Raw genomic sequence first — 21,857 nt, 5'->3', positions numbered from 1 at the left:
CCGTGAGAAATCTGAGATTTTATAATCTTTTGTAGCATTATCTTGTCTCGCTCTCTTCCTCTTTCATACTTAATCTTCCTTTGTTTTCTTTATTATATATCTCGTTTTATCTTCTGTAATCTAGCTTTCAGCTAGCTTTCTACCTCTTTCTTTTGTATTAGTGGCTCTTTATGTAATACTTTATTATCTATAAGAAAACTTTTTAACAAAAAAAAAAAAAGATATCAGATTTTTTTTTTTGGTACAAAAATCATCAAATCTTGTCCGTATATAACATAGTCAAAACTTTTTTTATAAGTTTATTTAATTTCCGAAATGTACCTCTCTACTTGTGGGTTTGAATTAAGTACCATAACAAAGTTTGTCCAAAAAAAATATATACCTTAACAAAAGTTTGGTCAAATCATAAACAACGAATAAATAAGTTACATGAATATACTCTTTCACTTTATTGCAAAAAAAACACACAGAAAACATGAATCTTACGTGGCATTTGTGTATTGGTCAGAACAAACAAGAAAGCCAATAGGCCCACTGAAAGATCCAGATATAATAATAATAAAATAAATAAAAAATAAAAAAACTCGGTCAAAAAAAGCCACGTCAAATCGAACTCCGATCCGTAGGGACCGGTTCGTTATCGAATGGTATAAATACAAACACCAAACTCGTCGCACCCTTTCGAGTCTCTTTACTCCTCTCTTTCTTATTCACCAGAGTAACCCAAAAAAGGAAAAAACACAAAAATAATAAAAAGGAATATAAAATAAAAAAATCTTCCCCTTAATTTTTTTTTTTGTAAAAACCACACAAACTTCGAAGAATCAATCTCTCTGCCTCTCTCTCAAACACAAAAAAAAAAAAAAACCTAGAAGTCATCAAGAGACGCTATGGCGGCGGCGGTTGCATCTGGAATTGCCCCGACGACTGCTATGGTTGATCAGGTTCCTAATCAACCCCCCGTTGCTGCTGCTCCTGCTCCTCCCGCGGCGGCTCCTTTCCCTGCTGTGAATCAGGTTGCTGCGGTTGCGGCTGCTGCTGTCGCTGTGGAAGCGTTGCAAACGCATCCCAACTCGTCGCTGTACGTAGGAGATTTAGATCCGAGTATCAATGAGGCACATCTGTTTGATCTGTTTAGTTCAGTCGCTACTGTTCAGACAGTTAGGGTTTGTCGTGATTTGACTCGTCGCTCTCTTGGTTACGCTTACGTCAATTTCTCTAACCCTGAGGATGGTAAACAATTATTATATAATAATCCCTCTTTTATTTTATTTTTATATTCACTTTGAGGAATTTAATATTATTATTATGGATTACGACATGACAGGATTGTATAATATTGTTCATGATGTGTTTTGCTTTTGTTCTTATTTGGTGTTTTGTTGTTTTTTTTTTGGTTGGATCAGCGAGTCAAGCGATGGAAAATCTCAACTACACTCCGATAAAAGACAGGCCTATAAGGATCATGCTCTCGAACCGTGATCCGAGCACTAGGTTGAGTGGAAAAGCCAACGTGTTCATCAAAAACCTTGATGCATCTATCGATAACAAAGCCTTGTATGATACATTCTCGATTTTCGGGACTATTCTCTCTTGCAAGGTTGCGATGGACGTGGTGGGACGTTCCAAAGGGTATGGTTTTGTCCAGTTTGAGAAAGAGGAAGCCGCTCAGGCTTCTATCGACAAGCTTAACGGCATGCTGCTTAATGACAAGCAAGTCTTTGTTGGCCATTTTGTTCGCCGTCAGGACAGGTCCCGTAGTGAGAGCGGTGCTGTGCCTCGTTTCACTAACGTTTATGTCAAGAACCTCCCAAAAGAGATCACTGATGATGAGCTTAAGAAGACTTTTGGGAAGTATGGTGAGATCTCTAGTGCAGTTGTGATGAAGGACCAGAGTGGGGTATCGAGGTGTTTCGGGTTTGTGAACTTTGAGAGCCCTGAAGCTGCTGCGGTTGCTGTTGAGAAGATGAATGGTATTAGCCTCGGAGAGGATGTGTTGTTTGTTGGTAGGGCTCAGAAGAAGTCGGAGAGGGAAGAGGAATTGAGGAGGAAGTTTGAGCAAGAGAGGCAAAGCAGGATTGAGAAATTGCAAGGATCAAATCTGTATCTGAAAAATCTTGATGATAGTGTGAATGATGAGAAGCTCAAGGAGATGTTCTCTGAGTACGGGATTGTTACCTCTTGCAAGGTTTGTCATTATCTCTATCTGATCTTCAATAGTTTATTTTGCATACATTGAACTGAAGCGTTTTGTTATATTTAGGTTATGATGAACGCTCAAGGTTTGAGCAGAGGGTTTGGATTTGTTGCTTACTCTAATCCTGAAGAAGCTTTAAGAGCTGTAAGTTTCCAACTGAATTTAGAATCTTTCAACATATATATATATATATATACTTCAATCTATTAATTGTAATGTTCATTGGGGATGATGATTATATGCAGTTGAAAGAAATGAATGGGAAGATGATTGGAAGGAAACCTCTTTACATTGCATTGGCTCAGCGCAAGGAAGAGAGACGTGCGCACCTTCAGGTTCTTAATTAGCCCTCTCTCTATGATCTATAGATTGTAGATTGCACCCTTGTGATGACACTGATTTTCAAACTCTTTATATACCTTCTTCTCTTGTTTCAGAGTCTGTTTACTCACATCAGATCACCTGGGACCATGTCGCCAATTCCATCACCAATGCCTGGTTTCCATCATCACCCTCCAGGAGGGCCAATGTCGGGACCACACCATCCAGTGTTCATAGGACAGAACGGTCAAGGTCTGGTGCCGTCACAGCCTATGGGGTATGGGTACAACCTTCAGTTCATGGCTGGGGTGCGTCCAGGTGCAGGCCAGGCCAACTTCATGATGCCTTTCCCTTTTCAAAGGCAAACTCAGCCTGGTCCCCGTGCTGGGTTCAGGCGTGGTCCTCCTGGTAACATGCAGCAGCACTTCCAGCAACAACAAGTAAAGTTTTATCATAAGTTCTTATATGAATTGTAGCTCGTTTTTTATCTTAAAAACAATCATACGAACTTGAATTTGGTTGGGTTTTGTTATTTATTTATCTTTGAAATGTTAGATGCTGCAGCAAACCCCAAGCCCGGGAATGAGATACATGGGAGGCGCTGTCAACAGGAGGAACGGGATGGAAGCATCTGCTCCTCAAGGCATAATCCCTTTGCCATTGAATGCATCTGCAATCTCTCACAATGCTCCTCAACACCCGCACAAGCCATCTATCATCCCCATCTCTAAGCTGACATCTGAATTGGCTTCGGCTAGCCCCGACGATCACCCACAGGTTTGTCCCCTATATATCTTTCTCTTTATCTCATTCTGGCCATTGCATTAGAAATAGATTTTTTAACTTATATTATTGCAATGTGAATTGTTGACAGATGCTTGGGGAGAATCTTTACCCACTTGTGGAGCAGCATGAGCCAGTTCATGCAGCTAAAGTTACTGGTATGTTGCTGGAGATGGATCAAGCAGAGATCTTGCACCTTCTTGAGTCACCTGAAGCTCTTAAGGCCAAAGTCTCCGAGGCTCTGGCTGTTCTCAGGCTCTCTGCAAATCCACCACCAGCTGGGTCATCAGTGGATGACCAGTTTGCTCTCTCCTCAACCGAGTGAACTCACTGTTTACTCAAGACAATATTCATTTGGCTTTTTTAGACAGTTGCTTTAAAACCTTTTAGGAACTCCTTAACTAGTTTTTTTTTTCTTTCTCTCCTTTGCAACTTCTCTTTGATAGGTTTGTTTTGAGTTCTTTACTCTTAGCATTAAGACAGTACCTTTTTCTAGTTTTGTTTGGAGTCTACTTTAATGAGTTAAACTCTTTTGCATCTTTCAGAATCTCTTTACATATTGCATCATCTAATAATCTGCAGCCTGGTTAAAAACATAGTAATTAATACCTCTGATCACATGAAATCTGGATGTACCTCCTCGTCTACTATCTGGCATTCCGTACTCATCTCCATTACTGCTTTGTCCCATTCTTCTACATCATCATCCTTCAATCCCTTCTTTCCACCAAATCGTGGTGGTGCCTGGTGTTCTCCTTCGTCATCGATCAAGTAGGCGTCCCATTTTGAAACCGGCTTAGTAACTCTCTCTGACTCTAGATTTTCCTGTTCTATGTCCTCCTTCCTCATCCTTACTGCATCTGCAACACATTCAAAAGGTACACTAACTGAAAATATCACACATTTCACAACATTCGTAGTGGCTTTACTCAAACTAAAGCTAGGTGCCTGGTGTTCACCTTCGCCATCGATCAAGTAGGCGTCCCATTTTGAAGCTGGCTTAATAACTCTTTCTGATTCTGACTCTAGCTTTCTCTGTTCTTTGTCCTCCTTCCTCATCATAACCCCATCTACAACACATTCAAAGGTATACTTATTGAGAGCATCTCTTAGTTAATAAAAAAAAACCATTCATGCTTTCTACCAGAACAGTGTCCGAATACACACACTACACAACATTCGTAGCGGCTTTACCTGAATCCCTCTTACCTGAACAAAAATCTGGCTTTTTGACGCTACGTCTAGGTAAGGGAGGCTTGAAAAGGCCATAACCATCTCTCTTCTTCCCACCTCCTGTCACTGATGATGAACCACCAGGACTAGAGTATTTGTTCAGCTTTGGCCTTTTGAACATGTCTTTGGGCATCTCAGTCACAATCTTCACATCTACAACAAAATCTCTAAATCAATTTCACTATATACAAAATATATCCAATTAAAAAAACTGATTCCATCGTTTTAGACTCACCGTCTTCTTCTTCTTCTCCAGTTAATCTTGAGCAACCATTTGACGAATCACAATCGAGATACTCACTCCAATCAGATCGCTTCTTCTCACGAACATCTAAAACCTCCTCATCATCAACCTCTACTTTAACATCAACCTCAGAATCTACAATACCAAGTGCCTCCTCATCGCTAACTTTGCGAGACATATTAAACGATTGGACGAAGAAACGAAGATCCTTAGCCTTAAAACCCTGAGCAAACACTTTTTTCACTGATTGTTTCTGATTACAAATCACACAAACCCACTTGTTGCTACTCTTCTTCTTCTGCTTCACCTACGAATCCCCCAAAAACCAAAATCCCTAAAAAGTAACTAACCAATATACGCAAAATTAACAGAGATAGAGAAGAAGAAAGAGACGAGAGAGTTTGAACCTGCATCGTTGAACACTCGAAACATTGTAGAGCGATGAAGACTGTACTCGCCATTGTTCTTCGTCTCTTCGTGTGACTCTCTCTAGGGATTTCGATTTTGTGTTTTTATTAAAATGAATTTTTCAATTTTCGTTTCTAGCGCCAATTTGGCAAAATTTAGTACCGGGTTTGGTTTAATAGGTTCGGTTTGTTATGTTGGCAATTTCCAGATTATTTTGTACCGGATTCGGTTAAGCTCCCGCGTTTTGTACAGTTAACCCTAAAATCCCAAATCCTAAGCTTTTGGTGAAGAAGATGATGGCGCTAGAGAAGCACATAGAGAAGGTGCTTTTTAGTGCCGAAGTAATAGCGGAGCGGGTGGGTCAGCTTGGATCCGAGATTACTTCTGATTTCCCCGGTGAATCGGAATCGCCTGTCTTCGTCGGTGTAGCTACTGGTGCTTGCCTCTTCTTGGCCGATCTCGTCAGACGAATCGACTTGCCTATCGCTATCGATTTCATTAGAGCTGAGTCTTATGGCTCTGGTACTGTCTCTAGTGGAACTCCCAGGATTTCATTTGACTTGAAGCTTGACATCACGAACAAACATGTAGTCTTGGTAATCTCCTTCCCCCCCCCCCCCCCCCCCCTTCATGTACAGTTATGTGTTCTGATTCATATGGATTTCACAAAAGTTTGAGTCTTTTACTGAAATTAAAGTCTTATCTATGGAGTTTTTAACATTTAAAGATGATATGCAAATTGTGATGTGAATAGCATTTTAGACAGTAGACTACTTTGATGTTTTGATTTGATGATAGTATTGTTCATCTTGGAAATTTCACTGCCTCTTTAGTTGACCAGCTTATGTGTTTTCTTAAAGGTTGAGGACATTGTGGATACCGGCAATACACTCAACTGCTTGATCGAGCACTTGAAAGCGAAAAAGGCATCATCTGTTTCAGTTTGCACTCTACTAGACAAGCCATCTAGAAGAAAGGTTCATTTTGAGTTGGTTGGAAAGGGCAAATTCTACATTGGTTTTCAAGTAAGCTGTTTCTTGTTTCTCTCCGTTCAAATATGCATTCGGATGGGTAAACCATGGTAGACAGAAGTATTTGTTGGTGTTAGGAACTAGCCTCACTTAAGTCTCTATAATCTATGGCTTTGTGTTGAACATGTGTTGTATCTTTTGAATATGCGCAGTGTCCAGATGAATTTGCCGTGGGCTATGGCATGGACTTTGCAGAACAATACCGCAACCTATCTTACATTGGCGTATTGAAGCCTGAATATTACATGAATTGAAAAAGTCAGTTCATCTCAAAAGGAGCTCATACTTCTAAAATATGACTGGGCAACACCAAAGTCATGACATCTTTTATGACTTACCCCTGTATTACTGTTCAAAGCAACACCAAAGTTATTCTACACTTTGGTGACAGTGATTCTGATGTAAAAGCTAATGCCATTTGGTGTATATGTTATATTATGATTCATGAATGTCTTGAGCAAGAGCTTCACACAATTCATATTTCCTTAAATCTTTTAATTATAGAAAATCATAGAGCAATATACCATACATTATATATTCCAAGAAAATAGATGCAAACAAACAAATAATAAGTAGGTTTTAGCCTTTCTTCTTATTTACTTCCAGGTGAGCAAAGGAAGAGAGTTCTTGGCCGGAGGAACAACTTGTCCATCAGCATCATACAATATAACACCGGAGAAATCTGGAAGCTGGCATTTGCCTCCCATGAGAATGTTCTTCTGCCACAACGGTCCTCGTCTCTGATCCCCACTCAAGAGCATGCTCGGTTCACCTTCGTTTGGCTCATAAATACCACCATTGTTCATCATCATCATCACAGTCCTATCGTTTTGGAGATGTATAACAGGTTCATACCCAGAGCCATAACATGCAGTCCAACGAAAAAGTTTCCTCTTCGAACGAGAAGCAAGGCTAGCCAAACGGATGCTTGCGGAGGCTAAACCCATCTTGAAAACTGTTAGGGGCTTTGTTCGAGATGGTGGAACAGTGGGATCCATTGGATAAAAGGCTCAAGTATTTGTTGGTTGATGATACTGTCTTTGAGCTCAGGGGTCTATGTAGGAGTCTGATTTGCGTAAAAAAGTCAATGGAAATGGAGTGGTTCGCGAATGGAGTGGTCAGTGAGAACTGAGAGCCTTTTACAGTTTATGGTTCAGGTGCTTATGTGGTTTGGTTGATTAGTTTGACTTTGACCATCATCACCTGTCTTATTCTGACTTCTAAATCTCATGGTGGGCTTAATTATGAAGCCCATTAGGCCCATAACATCTCTTCGTCTTCATCAACCTGAAGTAGTTTTGAACAAAAATCTCAAATTGCCCCTAACTTATCTCCGCCGCCGACCTACAAGAAACTCGGAGAAACCTAACCGGCGGATTCATATCAGAAGAAACCTAACCATGCGTCTTCACTCAGCAATTACTCTCCGGAACTTCTTCACCAGAAAGCCTCTCCGAATCCCTCAGAATCTAAGCATTATATCTTCTTCTCCGGTTACCATAAACTCACTCGGCGATGTCTCAGGTCCATCACCGTCTCACTATTCGAAATCAAGTCTCTCAGAACCATCATCATCATATACTAGCTCACGAATTCTCCGTATCCCAAACGCGTCATTCTCCAAGTCTTTCCTCGAGAATCAGAGGAGTTTCAGCACCGACTCTAGCAGCGGCGGCGGCGGCTCACCGCCAGATGTGAACAAGGTAGTTGACGAGATCAATCTCAAGTTCGCTGAAGCTCGTGAGGAGATCGAAATGGCGATGGATTCGAAGGAGACGGTTTACTTCAACGAAGAAGCAGAGTGCGCGAGAGCCGCCGTGACTGAGGTTTTGGAGATGTTTGAAGGTTTGCTCGGGAAAGTAACAGAGAAAGAGAAAGCTTCTCTACAGCGATCCATGGGACTCAAGATCGAACAGCTCAAAGCTGAGCTTCAACAGCTTAACGAATGATCGATTGAGGTCAGCTGAAATTTTCATCTTCTTCACCGGATTGGTCACTGAGCCATTGTTTATCATATATGTCTTCAATAAATTTTGGTCAGATTCTTAAAACTGATTGAACCTTGCAATGCCATAGCAATGAAACAACTTCTTGTTAAAGTTTATATTATTTCAGTGAGCTTCGGTGTGTGTTTTGATCTTTACATAGATTTACTACACATCTAAAGGAACAAGCTTTATCAGGAGGAAACATTTACTCATAATAATACATAGTCCTAAAATTTCAAATACAAAAAGTCATTGTACAACATGTTAACAAGATTTGTGAATGTCACTACTGACTCTCAAACTTGAACCAGTCCCAGTTAGCATAGATTTCTTCATCCTTGCCCTGAGGGAAACTGCTTGTGATTGGAGGACGATCAGAAATCGGGCTTGTAGCCACTGAAGGCATCTTTTCTCTATACTTCTTTGCCATCGCTTCAGCCTCTGTAAACACTTTCTGCATTGACAAAATCGCGGTATAACGTTTATAGTAGGGATATGAAATGGCGTTTTTGGCGGGTTATAAGAGGTCAATTTTGGTCCATAGATTAAAAGATTTGAGCTATACCTCTTTGTCTGAGATGAGCAAACCCGGTTCGCTTTCAAGATCTGCAATGCTGTATAAAAGACAGACAATAGAAGAAGATGGTTATAGTTGTTACTCAGGACCAGTCAGTTATGCAATTTGCGTTTCTATTCAAGGTTTAACCTGAGAGAAATCTTGTCTGGAAATAGAGATTTCACAACCAGAACCTTCACGCTTTCGTCCACCTGAAGCACATCGCTTACCGATCCAATTCTTCTGCGAGTTATGTTTGAAATGTGTAGCAGTCCACTGTGGAAACATGTATTGGCAAACGGAATGAATACAAAACCTATAATCACTAAGAAGAAGTACTAATTTAAGAAAGCAATAGATTGAACTCACCTTCTGCTACTATCCCCGAGTTTGACTTGAGCTCCATATGGTAAGATTCTGACAACTGTTCCTTCTAAGAGTGTTCCTTCTTTAAGGTACAGCTTCTCCTGAGACATCATTATGCGATAGATCATTAGTCTCCTTGTTGGGGTTTTCTTATAAAGACAAGACAAAAGTGTAACTAACCCAGGCTACTTTTTCACTCAGTATCAAGTCGTTTTTGTCTTCGTTCAACCGCGTAATCTGCACAAAGAGTCTACGACCCACCTGAAACACGAAAAAAAAAACTGAGAAAACGCAGAACCATGAAACCAAAAAGCCTACTGCGATTCAGCAGAAAACAAAACTGTTACAGTGGAAGAAAGAAACTCTTGCTTTACGTTTTCCTTCAACTCGGTGAAACTGTTCACTTTCTTCACCAGTTCCTGCTTCGGAATAAAAGCTCTCAAACCCTGAAATTAAACAAACACAAAAGATACACTTGAGGTATGAAATCTAAGTACATGTGAACCCCAAAATCAAGAATTCGTATACCTCAATTCTGGTGAGAAGCCCTCCTGTATTCCACTCAGTTATCTTAACTTCAATAGGCTCATTAAGTTGCTTAATCTGCCACAGAACAATTTCACTCTTCATTAGCTATTAGCTGCTTATAAATATTACCTCAACATGTAAAACAATACAAAACACTTCAAAACCAAAAAAACAGTCTTTGAATCCATACAATGAAACAAAAAATTCAAGGAACAAGAAAAGAACCTGCCTCACACGATGCCAAGCTATCCTCCGAAAATAACGTCTAGAAGAAAGCAAAGGTCTCCCACTCAACGTCCTCCCTAAAACCTCAGCGAAAACAAAAGTCCCAATCTCCACAACCGGTCTACCTTGCTTAGCAAATTCCGCAATCTCAACACCACCATCATCATCACCATCCTTAACAATCCCCATTTTCCCATTAACCAAAAACTCTTCAGCATCATACTTCAAATCACACAACAAGTAATCCAACTCTTTATCATACAAAGGAAGTATCTCTTTCGTCAACATAGTTCCCAACATATCAGCACCTATACTCACATCAAGCTTATTCTCATTACCTGAAACCACAACACCAACCACAAAATCACCTTGTTTAGGTTCGTAATACTCTACACTGACTCTACCAGTCTCCTCCTCTTCCTCGGATACTTCTTCCGACTCATCTCCTTCTCCTTCTTCCGGTTTGAAGAATTTCAAAAACGGCTTCAGAATCTCGTCATCGTCTGCTTTACCATTCTCCTTCTCATTCTCTGATTTCGATACAGGACTCGGTTTGTTCAATAACTCAAGCTCCTCCTCTTCCTCAGCAACGATTCCTCCGTTTTCAACACCGTCTCGTGAGCAGAATCTAATCCCATAAGCTCCACGAACAGCGAAATCTCGACAAATTGCGAAACTACGAAACCGAAAAGGGATTAGGGTTTCGCAAAATCGAAACTGCGAAGCTTTCTCCGATGCTTTAAAATTGATACATTCTCTCACATCACCACCGGAGCTACGAATCGACGACGAAGCAGTGAGTATAGGAAGAAGAGACTTACATGGCTGACTGAGAAGCGTTTGCATTTTTTTTTTCTTTCTCTTCTCTTATCTTCAAACGGTTCTTTTTATCTTTTTCATTTCTCCAGTTTTATCAAAATTGTCCTCTTTCTTATGGAAATTTATCAATTTGGGATACGAAGTTTTAAATGTGACAATGAAACCCACTCAGGCGACAGCTAAGAAAGAAGCCCAAACATATGATAATGGACCTAATTAAATTGTGTGGTTATATGTCAAATAATAATGGACCCGTCGTTCCTAAATGGACCGTCGCATTTATTAAACTCATGTTATTTATTAATAATAACGTTTTAAATAATGTGGTCGGCGATACGATTTAATGCATAACGACGTCTCTAGACTGTATTAATCTAAAGTTGGTGGTATACTATATTTGATGAACACCTTAATGAAACACTCTTGGTTATATGACTTAATATCTAAAGAAACCATATTCTAATTCTAACCAAACACACAAAACAAACCTAACCGGATATATTTATCATAAAAACATATTTTGATTGATATTCAAATTGGAATAATAACGAAAATCATAACAAATAATCCATATTTATTTCCAATATGATATTTTAAATCATATTTATAGTTTATCCTTAAAACTACTTTTTTGATTTAAAACATTATCATCTATTGAATTATTTATCGAACAAAAATGTACATGTATAGATATAATTTATGTAAAATATGTCAAATGATAATATCTGCGAAACAAATAAAATAATAATAAGGTTTGCTTTACATAATAAAGCTTTAAAAAAAAAATTTGAAAACTCGAATCAAAATTGTATATGAACACTCCTGTTTGGATGGATCGCTACGTATGAGTTATGAGTTTCGAATGCTTTACTGGTATTCATCAACAACAAGAAAATGATTCCCAAACATAATAATCACATCAGATTGACGACAATGACGAAAATGATTAAGTATTTGCTTTTTGTTTCTTTGTGATTCAAACTATTGGTTGTAATTGTAATCTCATTGATAATTATGTATACTTCTAGTTCATATTAATAAAGTTTGTTAGATGTTAAAAAAAAAAAAAACACTCCTGTTTTATGTACTGATATAGTGATATACACAACTAAAAACACCTAATGGTAAATATCCTATTGAAATGAATAAAACTTAATACTGTACGAGGAAATTACTCTATGTCTTACACATCATTTGCGTCGGCCAATAAAAACAATATATTCGCATTCAATTTCAATATATACAAAATTTTAGAAAGTTTTTTTTAAAAATTAAATGAAAAAGAAGTTTTGTTCATATATACATTTGGATTTGGATCATAGTGAAAACTAATAAACACTAGACAGCGATTAGACAAACTGCATAATTTCAAATCCCCATTATTAAAAAAAAGTGGGGATGAGATGATGCTTCATATATACTAGTACTTTGTTTATGATGATCAAAGTTCTAACCTGACGACAACCCATCAGAACGCAAAATAATAACGTCGATTTAATTTACATAATTGTGACTATCATGAAAGCTCTATACAAATAAAAACTCACCGATTGAGTATTATGATTAATCGCCGTTCGCCACCTATCAGAAATGAAATAATTAATTATGCGTACTCAATGTTTAACTAACCAGTGAGTCATTGTCAATCGTATCTTTAAAAAATAAAATGAAACTATATATAAAAAATTCAAACCAATAATTTAGTGATTGCTGATTAGCATCCGAATTTAATATTGTTCCCTCGTAGTACACTGATTTAATAGATGCTTAGATTCGGCTAAACAAACGTTTTGTGGTTGACATAAGATGCAAGTTTATGTTGGGCGATCGACAAGTTTGATAAACGTTTCAAAATGTTACCACTATCTTGGTCTCTTACCAATAAGAAAATACCAATATAAGTGTAAGTGTGTAACTTTACGTTTTGCGTTAAACTATGATATTAGTTTTTATAATTCGGTGATAGGTATGTGAAATTATGAACGAGGGCGTAATCATCGCTGTAGAGATAAGTTTTAAAAATGGAGTATGTATGAGGTAAGACAAGTCTCCTCCTTAATTAATAGTAGTTTATATGTCGATCATCTCCTCTTCCGGTAATAACGAGTTCAACTATGGTCTTAAAGTTTATATTAATCACATATCAAATGAACATTGGACACGACAACATTGAACAACGAATCAATATTTGGACTTATTTTTTTGAGGGTTGACGTCAAATGACATGTGGTAACATGTACCATAAAAGCTGTTGTGGTTACAAAAACCGGAGGTCCAACAGGCGAAAATGTCTCCATCTGCCACCGGTTTGTTTCGTCGCCTGTTAAACAAGTGATGTGAATGGCGTTTAGTAACACACTATTTTACCTTTGAAATTTCTGTTTTACCAGTTGTCTGTCACTCACGAGGAAAAAAGTTATGAGTCCAACTTTTTTGACGTTAAAAACAAAGAATAGTGTAAAGGTGTAGTTGACTAGTTGGTAATCTTTTGTAATCCTCTTAACTATTTTGTCATCATTTACCAAATCTTTCTACTTAAACAGGTTTATGGTACTGCTAATTGGAGTACACCTTCATCATTTTCTTCTTTCCTTATATTTTCTTTAAAGTTTATGTTTATATTCCCCTAATAATAATAATAGCTGAACCCATATTTCTTGTTGGTTGGACGGATCTAGAAATGGGAAACCTAATTTTGACTTTTTTTTATCCTAAACAAATTATACCCACAACAATATAATGCACCTAAATTAGAAGATAAAAGAAAGAAAAAAAAACATATCTTCGGTGATGTTAAATAATACAAAAATAGAAGCTAATATTCGTAAAACATTTTCCATCATATATCGTTTTCGATATTTATAAAAATTTGTCTTCTACAATCTACACCAACAATAAAAATAAAAATTAGAGCCAAACAAAACAATAATAATGCATTACAATTACCATCCTGTATGAAAAGGACCGGGTCCTATGAAAGGGTAAGAAACTTCGAGGTCGATTGAAAAAAAATACTTTTACTTTTTGAGAATGAAATTAAAAAAAAAGATGAAAGCTTTCTTAGAAGAAACACGTGGCAGAAACGTGTACATTGTAAAGAAATCTATGAGATATATAATAAAAATAAAAATGTATATATGAAATTAATAACATGTGAACGTAAACACAATATAAAATGGAGAAGCAATAGGGGTCAGAGCAAGAAAGAGATTTGTTTTTTTTTCTCGACCTTCCAAAAAAAAAAAAGCTCACATTCACATTCATTTCACAAGACACCCAAAGAAGCAGTAAGTGCCTTCGCTCTTTCGTGTTTCTGTTCTCGTCGTCTTCTTCTCTTATTCTTCGGTTTCGTCATCTCTTCAGAGTCACAGAGCCAAACCTCTCTCACAGGTACTTTTATTATCTGATCTCATTACTTTATATTATATTTTAGATTTTTCTTTACTGTCCAAGTTTGGTTCTGTTCTCGTTTGTATGGGGTTTTAAATCTGACCACAAAATCTATTATTTAATGAAATTTGTCGTTGATCAAATAAAAACATACAAATAATAATAATAAAAACTATTGTTTAATTGAGAGAAGAAATGTTTCAATAATTGAGTTTCGATTTCTGAACACTTTCTTCTCCGTATCCAATAACCATTACCAATTTCGTTAATTCATCATTACTTCTAATGTAACCAAAACTAAACATTCGAATTTATTTACTTCAAAATGGATATTGTGTTTTTTTTTTGTCCACTTTGGATATGGAAAATTATATAAAAGTCTAAAAACAAGGAATAAAACAAGTGAAAAACAGAGAAGAACAGTGAGTTACTGTGTTATTTGGGACCATATATTCCTAAAATAAAGGTTATATTTAGTCACTTTGTATTGTACTTTTTTTCGTTATCTACACAATCTCTAATATAGAGAATATATGTTGCGTATCATAGCTTTGCTGTTGTTATGTGATTCTTTTTGTTTTTGTCTTTCTTTAATATTGTTTTATTTTCTTTAAAAACGAAAAATTCGCTGACCTTTTAACATTGTTCATGGCATTAGGTTACATGTTTTGTCGAATTTATATTTTTAGTCATTTTTCCTTAAGCAAATATGGAGTTAAAAGTAATATATGTCAGCTAAAATGGAGATGTCAATCTAAAGACAGTAGTTGATTTTGACCAATATTTTTAATCTTCCATGTCGTTTTCGACGTGGGTGAGTTCGAATTCACATAAAGCTGAGTTTAAAGTGGCATATATACTCCACTAGCTCGCATGAAAAGACAAAAAAATATCAGTAAAATTTTGGATTAATTTCCGAAATGATATACGTAGATAACGTCACTAGGAAACCTCTAAATATCTTTAAAGTATAACTCATTTTCTGATTTGACCAAAGTATCTCTAAAATTTCATATTAAAACCATCAAACTACGGTTTAGTTAAGTTTATTGTGTTGGATTAATGATATCTTCTTATCTTATCTTGTAAATATCATACCAAGTATAAATAATATATATGATTGGCTAAAATTTGGGCGTCGACCATTGCCTATATTGTAGATTGTGGTCAAGATTGATGTGATCCCAAAAGGCACCAAACATGTTTTCTTTTCCTTGTGATCTCTTTATCTCTATTCTCTCCAAATTTATCTTTTTTTTTTTTTTTTTTTTTTTTCTTGTTTTTGTCGCTCTCTTAATTTTTCGTTTTTGTTCGAACTGACCCATCCTCGTCGATATTTTTTCCCATTTTAATACATCACGTTAGAAAATTATTTTCTCTACTTGTTTACGTATATGGATATTTGCTAAGGGGGCTAGCTTTGTTGATATAGATTACAGCATATTACTTCCAAACAAAAGAGACATGTTTCCGTAGCAATGTTTTGTTGTTTGGGGTTTATAAGAAAATCAATAACATAGAATCTCAGGATATCACCGGCCACAAAAATCTCAATAAATAATTCTGGTTTTTTTTTTGTTTACAAAAACATCATCGATGATGAAGAATGAAGTATGGACTGTCATGGGACTTGCACCCTTATTTTTCCAACACATTAGACGTGAGATGTTTATTTCAACATTCTTTTGTTGTTGGTGGAGGTCTACAATTTCCGACTGCAAATTTAATTATTTTTTTCTAATAAATTATTTACATATTTAGCACAAAAATACATCTATTTTTCCTGAGTTTGACAAATTACGTATATACTCTTTCCATTTTATAATATAGAATATTTTAGAAAAATTATTTTGTTTCATAATATATAGAGATGTTTTAAAAATTTTATGCAACTTCTAAAAATAGATATTAAATTAATTTAATATTTTATATTATATAGTCTTATTTATAATTGGTGGAACTATGTTAAAGTAGTTATTTTTTAATCTACGTGATTTTATTCAAAACTAAAATATTTTATATTTTAAAACGAAAAGAGTATCATTTTAATCTCTTTTATATTGTTATAATTTCTTTTATAAAAATTTTGGGTATAAAGAAGATACTCTTGCAAATTTTATTCATCTATTACTAAATGGAAAAGAGTTATTCTTTTATTTTATTTTACTCAATATAATATCATACTATCCGTATACTTGACTGTGTAGAAAAAAGTATATGATAGTTGATAGAGTAGGATTAATTTTATAGGATAAACATTTGTTTTAATATAAAAACTGAGTAAAGTATAGAATTAAACGAAAATTTAGAGCAAAATTAATTAATTGATTTAACTGATTTGGATTTTAGGTGAGAACTGGAAGCTATGAAACAAATAGGGTTGGGGTACAAAAGAGTAGATCCAAGTCTAGTTAAAAGTGGGTGGACCCAATAGAGTCCAAATCGTAGGCTTCTTCCGTGGTCCGTGTATTTCTTGGGGACCCGCACCGCACCACACCACACCGACCCGAACACCTTATCCATTAACCGGACTCTGACCGGACTTTTGAACCGGATCTCATAGAATTGCTTTTACACCTTATCGACCAATGTGGCGGCGGCTCCATGTACTTGCGTTCGTTTTTTTTTTTTACCTGTTAATAACTTTTTTTGGTACCCCGAATATAAAATTTTGCCTTTTATATTATTGGGCTAATTTTGATGCGTTTTATGTTTTTTTTTTCAAATGGTTATGATTATGATTATGGTTACGTTTTTCATAAGTCATGCACAGATATCCTAACTGTAAGTACCAAACTTACCTAAATCGAATGGTATTTGAACCGATGTTGTGATCGGTTTGGTTTCTATATAAATCATAAATATGAGAATTGAACAAATCATAATCGAGTACCGAATCGGAACCGAACTATATACGCGAATACGGAATAACCAAAACTATTTTTGATATTATATAAATGCATATCCAAAATTAATGTTAAGATAAATATTTAATATCAATTTTTATATCCTAAGATTGTCCTATTTAATTACAAATATATTATAGAGATTTTAGGGTTTCATGATTTTCTTATCTAAATATATTGTTAAGATTAGGGGTATATTTTTGTTGTTTGGAAACAATGACGATTTTTTACTCCACTTCTTCTTTTTTAACGTTTGATTCAGTTATTTCAATTAGTAAGTCTTATTATCAAATATAAAAAATTCATATACACATCAATAAATGCGTAATTAATCATAACAATGAAAGCAATGTAGTTTTTAGGTGATTCTATTATTCTTAAAGAAAATTTTTAAAAATAAAAAAACGATTCTCGTATATTCACGTCTGAATCATCTTTGTTGATATGTTATTTCACCTTTCTTGCTCGGCTATTATTATACTACCCACTATTGCATACGAGCCACGCCACCACCACCACCACCTGCGTGGCCACCACTTCTGATTTTCCCACTACTTTTTCGATTAACTTTTTTATTTGTTAATTAAGAACAGAACACCTGAATTATCACTTACCACACGTTAATAATGTGAAATCTATATAATAATTATTACCAAACATGTAACACACAACATTAACTCATTTTAATATCTATCTATAGAAGCAGTTGAGTTGCGGTCCAAAAGGTAAAATCCAAATGGCTGCGAGCCTGAGAGGCTGAGACCATTAGTTTATGTAAAAAAGAAGAATGATCCCGTGAGCAGAGAGTTGTTATACCAAGTCCAGTATGCACACTATGTGCATAGTTTACACTTGTTTATTAATCTTATAAATGTAAACTCGTTTTATAGTGGCCAATAAAAATATATTGCTGTCACTCAAAAGCCATCACGATCACCATAACGTAGTAACAAACTAATTCTACGTTATCATATAAAAAAACTAGAGACCGTAATCCGGATATTCCTATAGTTTTATTTTAATCATCATTATTAATCATTGTAGATATTTTAAAAATAATAAAAAATATCCTGTTTTTTTTTCCATAAGTTTCCAAAATCAGTCTAAAACTTTGATTTTGATTATTTTAAACAGAAACAAAAAATTGACCATAACGTGAGAAAAAAAAAACATTATTGTAACGCAATTATTTTTTTTTTTAAAAAAATTCTTACATAAAATGATGAAAAGAAAGACGAGGACTGACTCACGCGTTGTTTCCCAACTCTTTCAAGTAATTTTGGATTTATGGTCTGGCAAAAAAATAATATCCAGACTTATATATAAAAAATAAAAGTTTTCATCACTTTCCTCTTTATTTATATAAAAATAAATTCTCTCTTTTTTTTGTGGAGAATTCTAAGATTATTTATATTTTCATGTCTTCAGTTGAACCAGCCGGAATAATGAAGAAAACCCATCGTCAGAAATCCCAGGTACTTTCTGGTAGTCTTTTTAAAAGATTTTCTTGTCTGAAAAAGAAAAGGTAAAAAGCTGAATTGGGTTATAAGGTTGTGATGAAGTTGAGTTTGGTGTACAGAGATTATGGGCAAAGTTGGTGATGAGAAAGTGGTTGAACATAAGTGGTAGAGATCCTGAGTATGGTGCTGATAGTGAAGACGAATCCGAAAACGAAGATGCTCGTCAAGTTAACGACGATGATGCTTCTTCTAGCTCCGATGAAGAAGGTCCTCTCTCTCTCTCCTCTCTGATGAAAACACCGGTTCTTTATTTTTAATTTTTCTCCGGTTATCTAAACCGGTTTTGTAAAACATAAACAGGTGGTGGTGGTAAAGAATCGAGCTCGAGGGGAAGAGAATCATCATCGAAGGTTTGTGAGAACGCGGAGGACGCCATCGCCGCGGCTTCGGCTACTGTTGTAGACGCAGCCGCAGCCGCTGCTGAGTTTATAAGCAATGGTAATGCGGAAATTGCATAGGTAGTTATAATGATCAGTGTGATGATTCAGTGTGTGGGGTGTTTTCTTGGTTTTTTCAAGATCCCTTTGTTGGAATTTCAAAATCTTTTTTTTTTTATAAAAAGAAAGATACAAATTTGTGAATCTTTAATTTTTTATTTTGGTTGGTTCAGATGCTCCAATGAAGTTAAGAAGAAGGAATTCAGAAACATTAAGAGCACAGTACATTAACAACAAAGAAATAAGGTACAATTCTTTTATTTATTTATTTTTTAATAGTACTATATATAATATGTAGATTCGGATGTTATCGTCTTATCTTTTTCATTATGTAATTTTTTTGTTGTTGTTTGGTTGGGTAAAAGGAGACCCTAACATGTCGGAATGAATTTGTGTGCAGAGTATGTGTTGGTACGTGGAACGTTGGAGGAATCTCACCACCATCTGATCTTGACCTTGATGACTGGATTGAAATTAATCAACCAGCTGATATCTACGTTCTTGGGTATATAATAATTTTGACTTTTCTAACGACATGGACAAAACTAACTCTGTTCAATACATATGTTCTTGTTAGAGAATTTTTATACATGTTTTTGTTTTTGTTTTTGTTATGTATGAAAGTTTACAAGAGATTGTACCATTGAATGCTGGAAACATTCTTGGAGCTGAAGATAACCGTCCCGTTGCTAAATGGGAAGAAGTCATTAGAGAAGCATTGAACAGAGTTAGACCAAAACTCTCTGCGGTTAAAAGTTACAGTGATCCACCATCTCCTGGAAGGTTTAAACCTTTTGAGGAAACACATGATGTTATAGAGGAAGAAGTAGCTTTCGAGAGTGATAGCGATACTGGTGTTGAGATTCATCCTATTGACGAGGACGATGAAGAAGAAGAGGAAGCCGATAGGCTCTGGGCGTTAAAACATGACGGTGGTGTTATCGGTGAAGTCAAGACTCTTGTTGATCCCAATACTGGCTTACCGGTTGTTGAGATCAAGAGACAGTTCTCTTCTCCAAAGAAGCTAGACAGACAAATCTGTTTACGCGTTGATGATAGCTCTAAGGAGGATTCTACTCAAAATGATATTGAAACGCTTAAGCGGATGTTAAGTGGGAAAGAACGGATGGGTTTGAGCTGGCCTGAGCCACCGTTGACCATGTTAGATAGACAGCCGTCAATGAAGACGGTGAGGGAGAGGATGAACAGTGAGTATAGTGCTGAAACCGGTATGAGAACGTTGAATCGGATGTTAAGTGGGAAAGAACGGATAGGTTTGAGCTGGCCTGAGCCACCTTTGAACATGTTAGGCCCGTCTTGTGTTCTCGATAGACAGCCGTCGATAAAGACAACGAAGTCTTTGAGAACAGCAAAGTCTTTCAAGGCTTACAGTTCGTTTAAGGCTGTGGCCGGAAGCAACAACGGGATCCCTGAGGAGGTATTGGCTCTAGCGGAAATGGACCTGAAGTTGCTAATGGAGAGGAAACGAAGACCGGCTTATGTGAGGCTAGTGAGTAAACAAATGGTTGGGATTCTTTTGACCATTTGGGTTAAACGAAGCCTGAGAAAACACATTCAAAACGTACGTGTCTCTACCGTTGGAGTTGGCGTAATGGGATATATTGGTAACAAGGTATATAAAACTTAGACATATCCATCAAATTTATGTTACAATATATTCAAAACTCTGAAATGATCTGTTGTCTGTAGGGAGCTGTGTCTGTGAGCATGTCAATAAACCAGACGTTCTTCTGTTTCATATGCACGCATTTGACGGCAGGAGAAAGAGAGGTTGATCAGATCAAGAGGAATGCTGATGTACACGAGATACATAAAAGAACAGTCTTCCACTCTGTCTCAGCTCTTGGACTTCCCAAGCTTATCTATGATCACGAGTAGGTCTTTTTTTACTCTGTCTCAGCTCTTGGTTTTATATATATATATATGTCTAACTTTACTTGTGTGTTTCACCTCTTTGCAGAAGAATAATCTGGTTAGGAGATCTGAACTATCGGCTTAACTTATCATATGAGAAAACTAGAGACCTCATTGAAAAGAGAGAATGGTCTCAGTTACTTGAATATGATCAGGTAACATATACACAGTCACACACATAATCTCAAAATGTGTTCTGTCATATTTTGAAACATAATGTTTTTTTTTTGTTTTGGTATGAATATGTATTGCAGCTGGTAAAGGAATACAGGAAAGGTCGAGCGTTTGATGGATGGTCAGAAGGAACTCTACATTTTCCACCAACATATAAGTACCAAGCGAATTCGGATGAGTATACGGGTAACGATGGAAAGGCACCGAAGAGAACACCAGCTTGGTGTGACAGAGTACTATCCTATGGGAATGGAATGAGGTTGGTTCATTACAGGAGAACTGAACAGAAATTCTCAGATCATCGTCCGGTTACCGCGATATACATGGCTGAAGTGGAGGTGTTTTCTGCTAGAAAGCTTCAGCGAGCGTTGACATTCACGGATGCAGAGATTGAAGACGAGGGACTTGTGGCTGTTCTTGTTTAAAACGAAGAAGATTTTGAGATTTTCGTACGTGGTGCTTGGTTTGTGTTTGATATTGCATATATATATATATAATGCATATGAAGTATTGGCGAAAGAGACATTCTCTTTCTACCTACGGATAGGTTTTTGAATCTCATGTCGTTTTATACTGATGCATCCCATCACAGTGAGAAACATTTACATTCTTATATCTTCTTCTTTTGTGTGTGTGTTGGTTTTTACAGTTGTAAATTTAGTTGATATATAATGAAAATCAAGAAACATTTCACATCCATGATTATTATTCTTATTAGTCCTGGTTATTTTAAAAGTACCAAAAAAAGACCATTGCCCATTTTTAGTTTCCACTCAAAAGAGATGAAAAAAAGAGA

General features: G+C 36.2%; 6 protein-coding genes and 1 pseudogene across 17 annotated transcripts; 4 read left to right on the top strand and 3 right to left on the bottom strand.

The window, feature by feature from the left end:
* The first annotated feature begins 600 nt into the window (after nucleotides 1–600).
* On the top strand, nucleotides 601–3,840 carry LOC104712744 (polyadenylate-binding protein 5-like). Of its 2 annotated transcripts, none has more exons than XM_087465866.1 (7): nucleotides 601–1,233; nucleotides 1,407–2,188; nucleotides 2,264–2,341; nucleotides 2,443–2,532; nucleotides 2,635–2,958; nucleotides 3,074–3,295; nucleotides 3,393–3,840. In XM_087465866.1, the coding sequence occupies exons 1-7, from the start codon at nucleotides 891–893 to the stop codon at nucleotides 3,624–3,626; spliced, it is 2,073 nt and encodes a 690-aa protein (XP_087321992.1). In that variant the 5' UTR covers nucleotides 601–890; the 3' UTR covers nucleotides 3,627–3,840. The 2 variants fall into 2 exon arrangements, with proteins under 2 accessions (XP_087321992.1, XP_087321993.1); XM_087465867.1 differs by having other exon boundaries at nucleotides 684–1,233; nucleotides 3,083–3,295.
* Nucleotides 3,789–5,317, bottom strand: LOC104712742 (uncharacterized). 2 transcript variants are annotated; one of them, XM_010429706.2, is made up of 5 exons: nucleotides 5,186–5,317; nucleotides 4,770–5,085; nucleotides 4,511–4,687; nucleotides 4,261–4,371; nucleotides 3,789–4,161 (listed from the first exon to the last, which is right to left on the bottom strand). In XM_010429706.2, exons 1-5 carry the CDS (start codon nucleotides 5,237–5,239, stop codon nucleotides 3,917–3,919), a joined length of 903 nt encoding a protein of 300 aa, XP_010428008.1. In that variant the 5' UTR covers nucleotides 5,240–5,317; the 3' UTR covers nucleotides 3,789–3,916. The 2 variants fall into 2 exon arrangements, with proteins under 2 accessions (XP_010428008.1, XP_087321995.1); XM_087465869.1 differs by having other exon boundaries at nucleotides 3,815–4,161; nucleotides 4,496–4,687.
* Nucleotides 5,318–5,392: 75 nt separating this feature from the next.
* LOC104712741 (uncharacterized) lies at nucleotides 5,393–8,335 on the top strand. Its single transcript, XM_010429704.3, has 3 exons — nucleotides 5,393–5,782; nucleotides 6,047–6,211; nucleotides 6,370–8,335. Exons 1-3 carry the CDS (start codon nucleotides 5,480–5,482, stop codon nucleotides 6,469–6,471), a joined length of 570 nt encoding a protein of 189 aa, XP_010428006.2. The 5' UTR covers nucleotides 5,393–5,479; the 3' UTR covers nucleotides 6,472–8,335.
* On the bottom strand, nucleotides 6,698–7,215 carry LOC104712740 (uncharacterized). Its single transcript, XM_010429703.2, has one exon. The coding sequence runs from the start codon at nucleotides 7,213–7,215 to the stop codon at nucleotides 6,814–6,816; it is 402 nt and encodes a 133-aa protein (XP_010428005.1). The 3' UTR covers nucleotides 6,698–6,813.
* On the top strand, nucleotides 7,447–8,335 carry LOC104712738 (embryogenesis-like protein pseudogene; annotated as a pseudogene). Its single transcript, XR_015566278.1, has one exon. The product of XR_015566278.1 is annotated as an embryogenesis-like protein pseudogene (transcript).
* Nucleotides 8,336–8,392: 57 nt separating this feature from the next.
* LOC104712739 (protein PIGMENT DEFECTIVE 338, chloroplastic) lies at nucleotides 8,393–10,826 on the bottom strand. 6 transcript variants are annotated; one of them, XR_015566277.1, is made up of 8 exons: nucleotides 9,885–10,795; nucleotides 9,656–9,730; nucleotides 9,475–9,573; nucleotides 9,308–9,388; nucleotides 9,131–9,228; nucleotides 8,912–9,037; nucleotides 8,771–8,819; nucleotides 8,393–8,659 (listed from the first exon to the last, which is right to left on the bottom strand). XR_015566277.1 is itself a non-coding variant. In XM_010429701.3 (8 exons), the coding sequence occupies exons 1-8, from the start codon at nucleotides 10,724–10,726 to the stop codon at nucleotides 8,492–8,494; spliced, it is 1,515 nt and encodes a 504-aa protein (XP_010428003.1). In that variant the 5' UTR covers nucleotides 10,727–10,826; the 3' UTR covers nucleotides 8,393–8,491. The 6 variants fall into 6 exon arrangements, 2 of the variants coding, with proteins under 2 accessions (XP_010428003.1, XP_010428002.1); XR_015566276.1 differs by having other exon boundaries at nucleotides 9,497–9,573; XR_015566275.1 differs by having other exon boundaries at nucleotides 9,502–9,573.
* A 3,039-nt stretch (nucleotides 10,827–13,865) lies between these two features.
* On the top strand, nucleotides 13,866–21,758 carry LOC104712737 (type IV inositol polyphosphate 5-phosphatase 3-like). Of its 4 annotated transcripts, none has more exons than XM_087465864.1 (10): nucleotides 13,866–14,089; nucleotides 18,424–18,470; nucleotides 18,575–18,722; nucleotides 18,816–18,953; nucleotides 19,126–19,198; nucleotides 19,353–19,457; nucleotides 19,577–20,585; nucleotides 20,663–20,847; nucleotides 20,934–21,042; nucleotides 21,142–21,758. In XM_087465864.1, exons 2-10 carry the CDS (start codon nucleotides 18,441–18,443, stop codon nucleotides 21,484–21,486), a joined length of 2,142 nt encoding a protein of 713 aa, XP_087321990.1. In that variant the 5' UTR covers nucleotides 13,866–14,089; nucleotides 18,424–18,440; the 3' UTR covers nucleotides 21,487–21,758. The 4 variants fall into 4 exon arrangements, with proteins under 4 accessions (XP_087321990.1, XP_087321988.1, XP_087321991.1 ...); XM_087465862.1 differs by lacking the exon at nucleotides 13,866–14,089 and adding an exon at nucleotides 17,503–18,268; XM_087465865.1 differs by lacking the exon at nucleotides 13,866–14,089 and having other exon boundaries at nucleotides 18,399–18,470.
* Nucleotides 21,759–21,857: the final 99 nt, after the last annotated feature.

This window comes from Camelina sativa, chromosome 9, assembly GCF_030686135.1.
Source record: "Camelina sativa cultivar CO46 ecotype springtype chromosome 9, ASM3068613v1".
NCBI classification, from domain to species: domain Eukaryota; kingdom Viridiplantae; phylum Streptophyta; class Magnoliopsida; order Brassicales; family Brassicaceae; genus Camelina; species Camelina sativa.
This window is presented reverse-complemented; position numbering and strand designations above follow the sequence as displayed.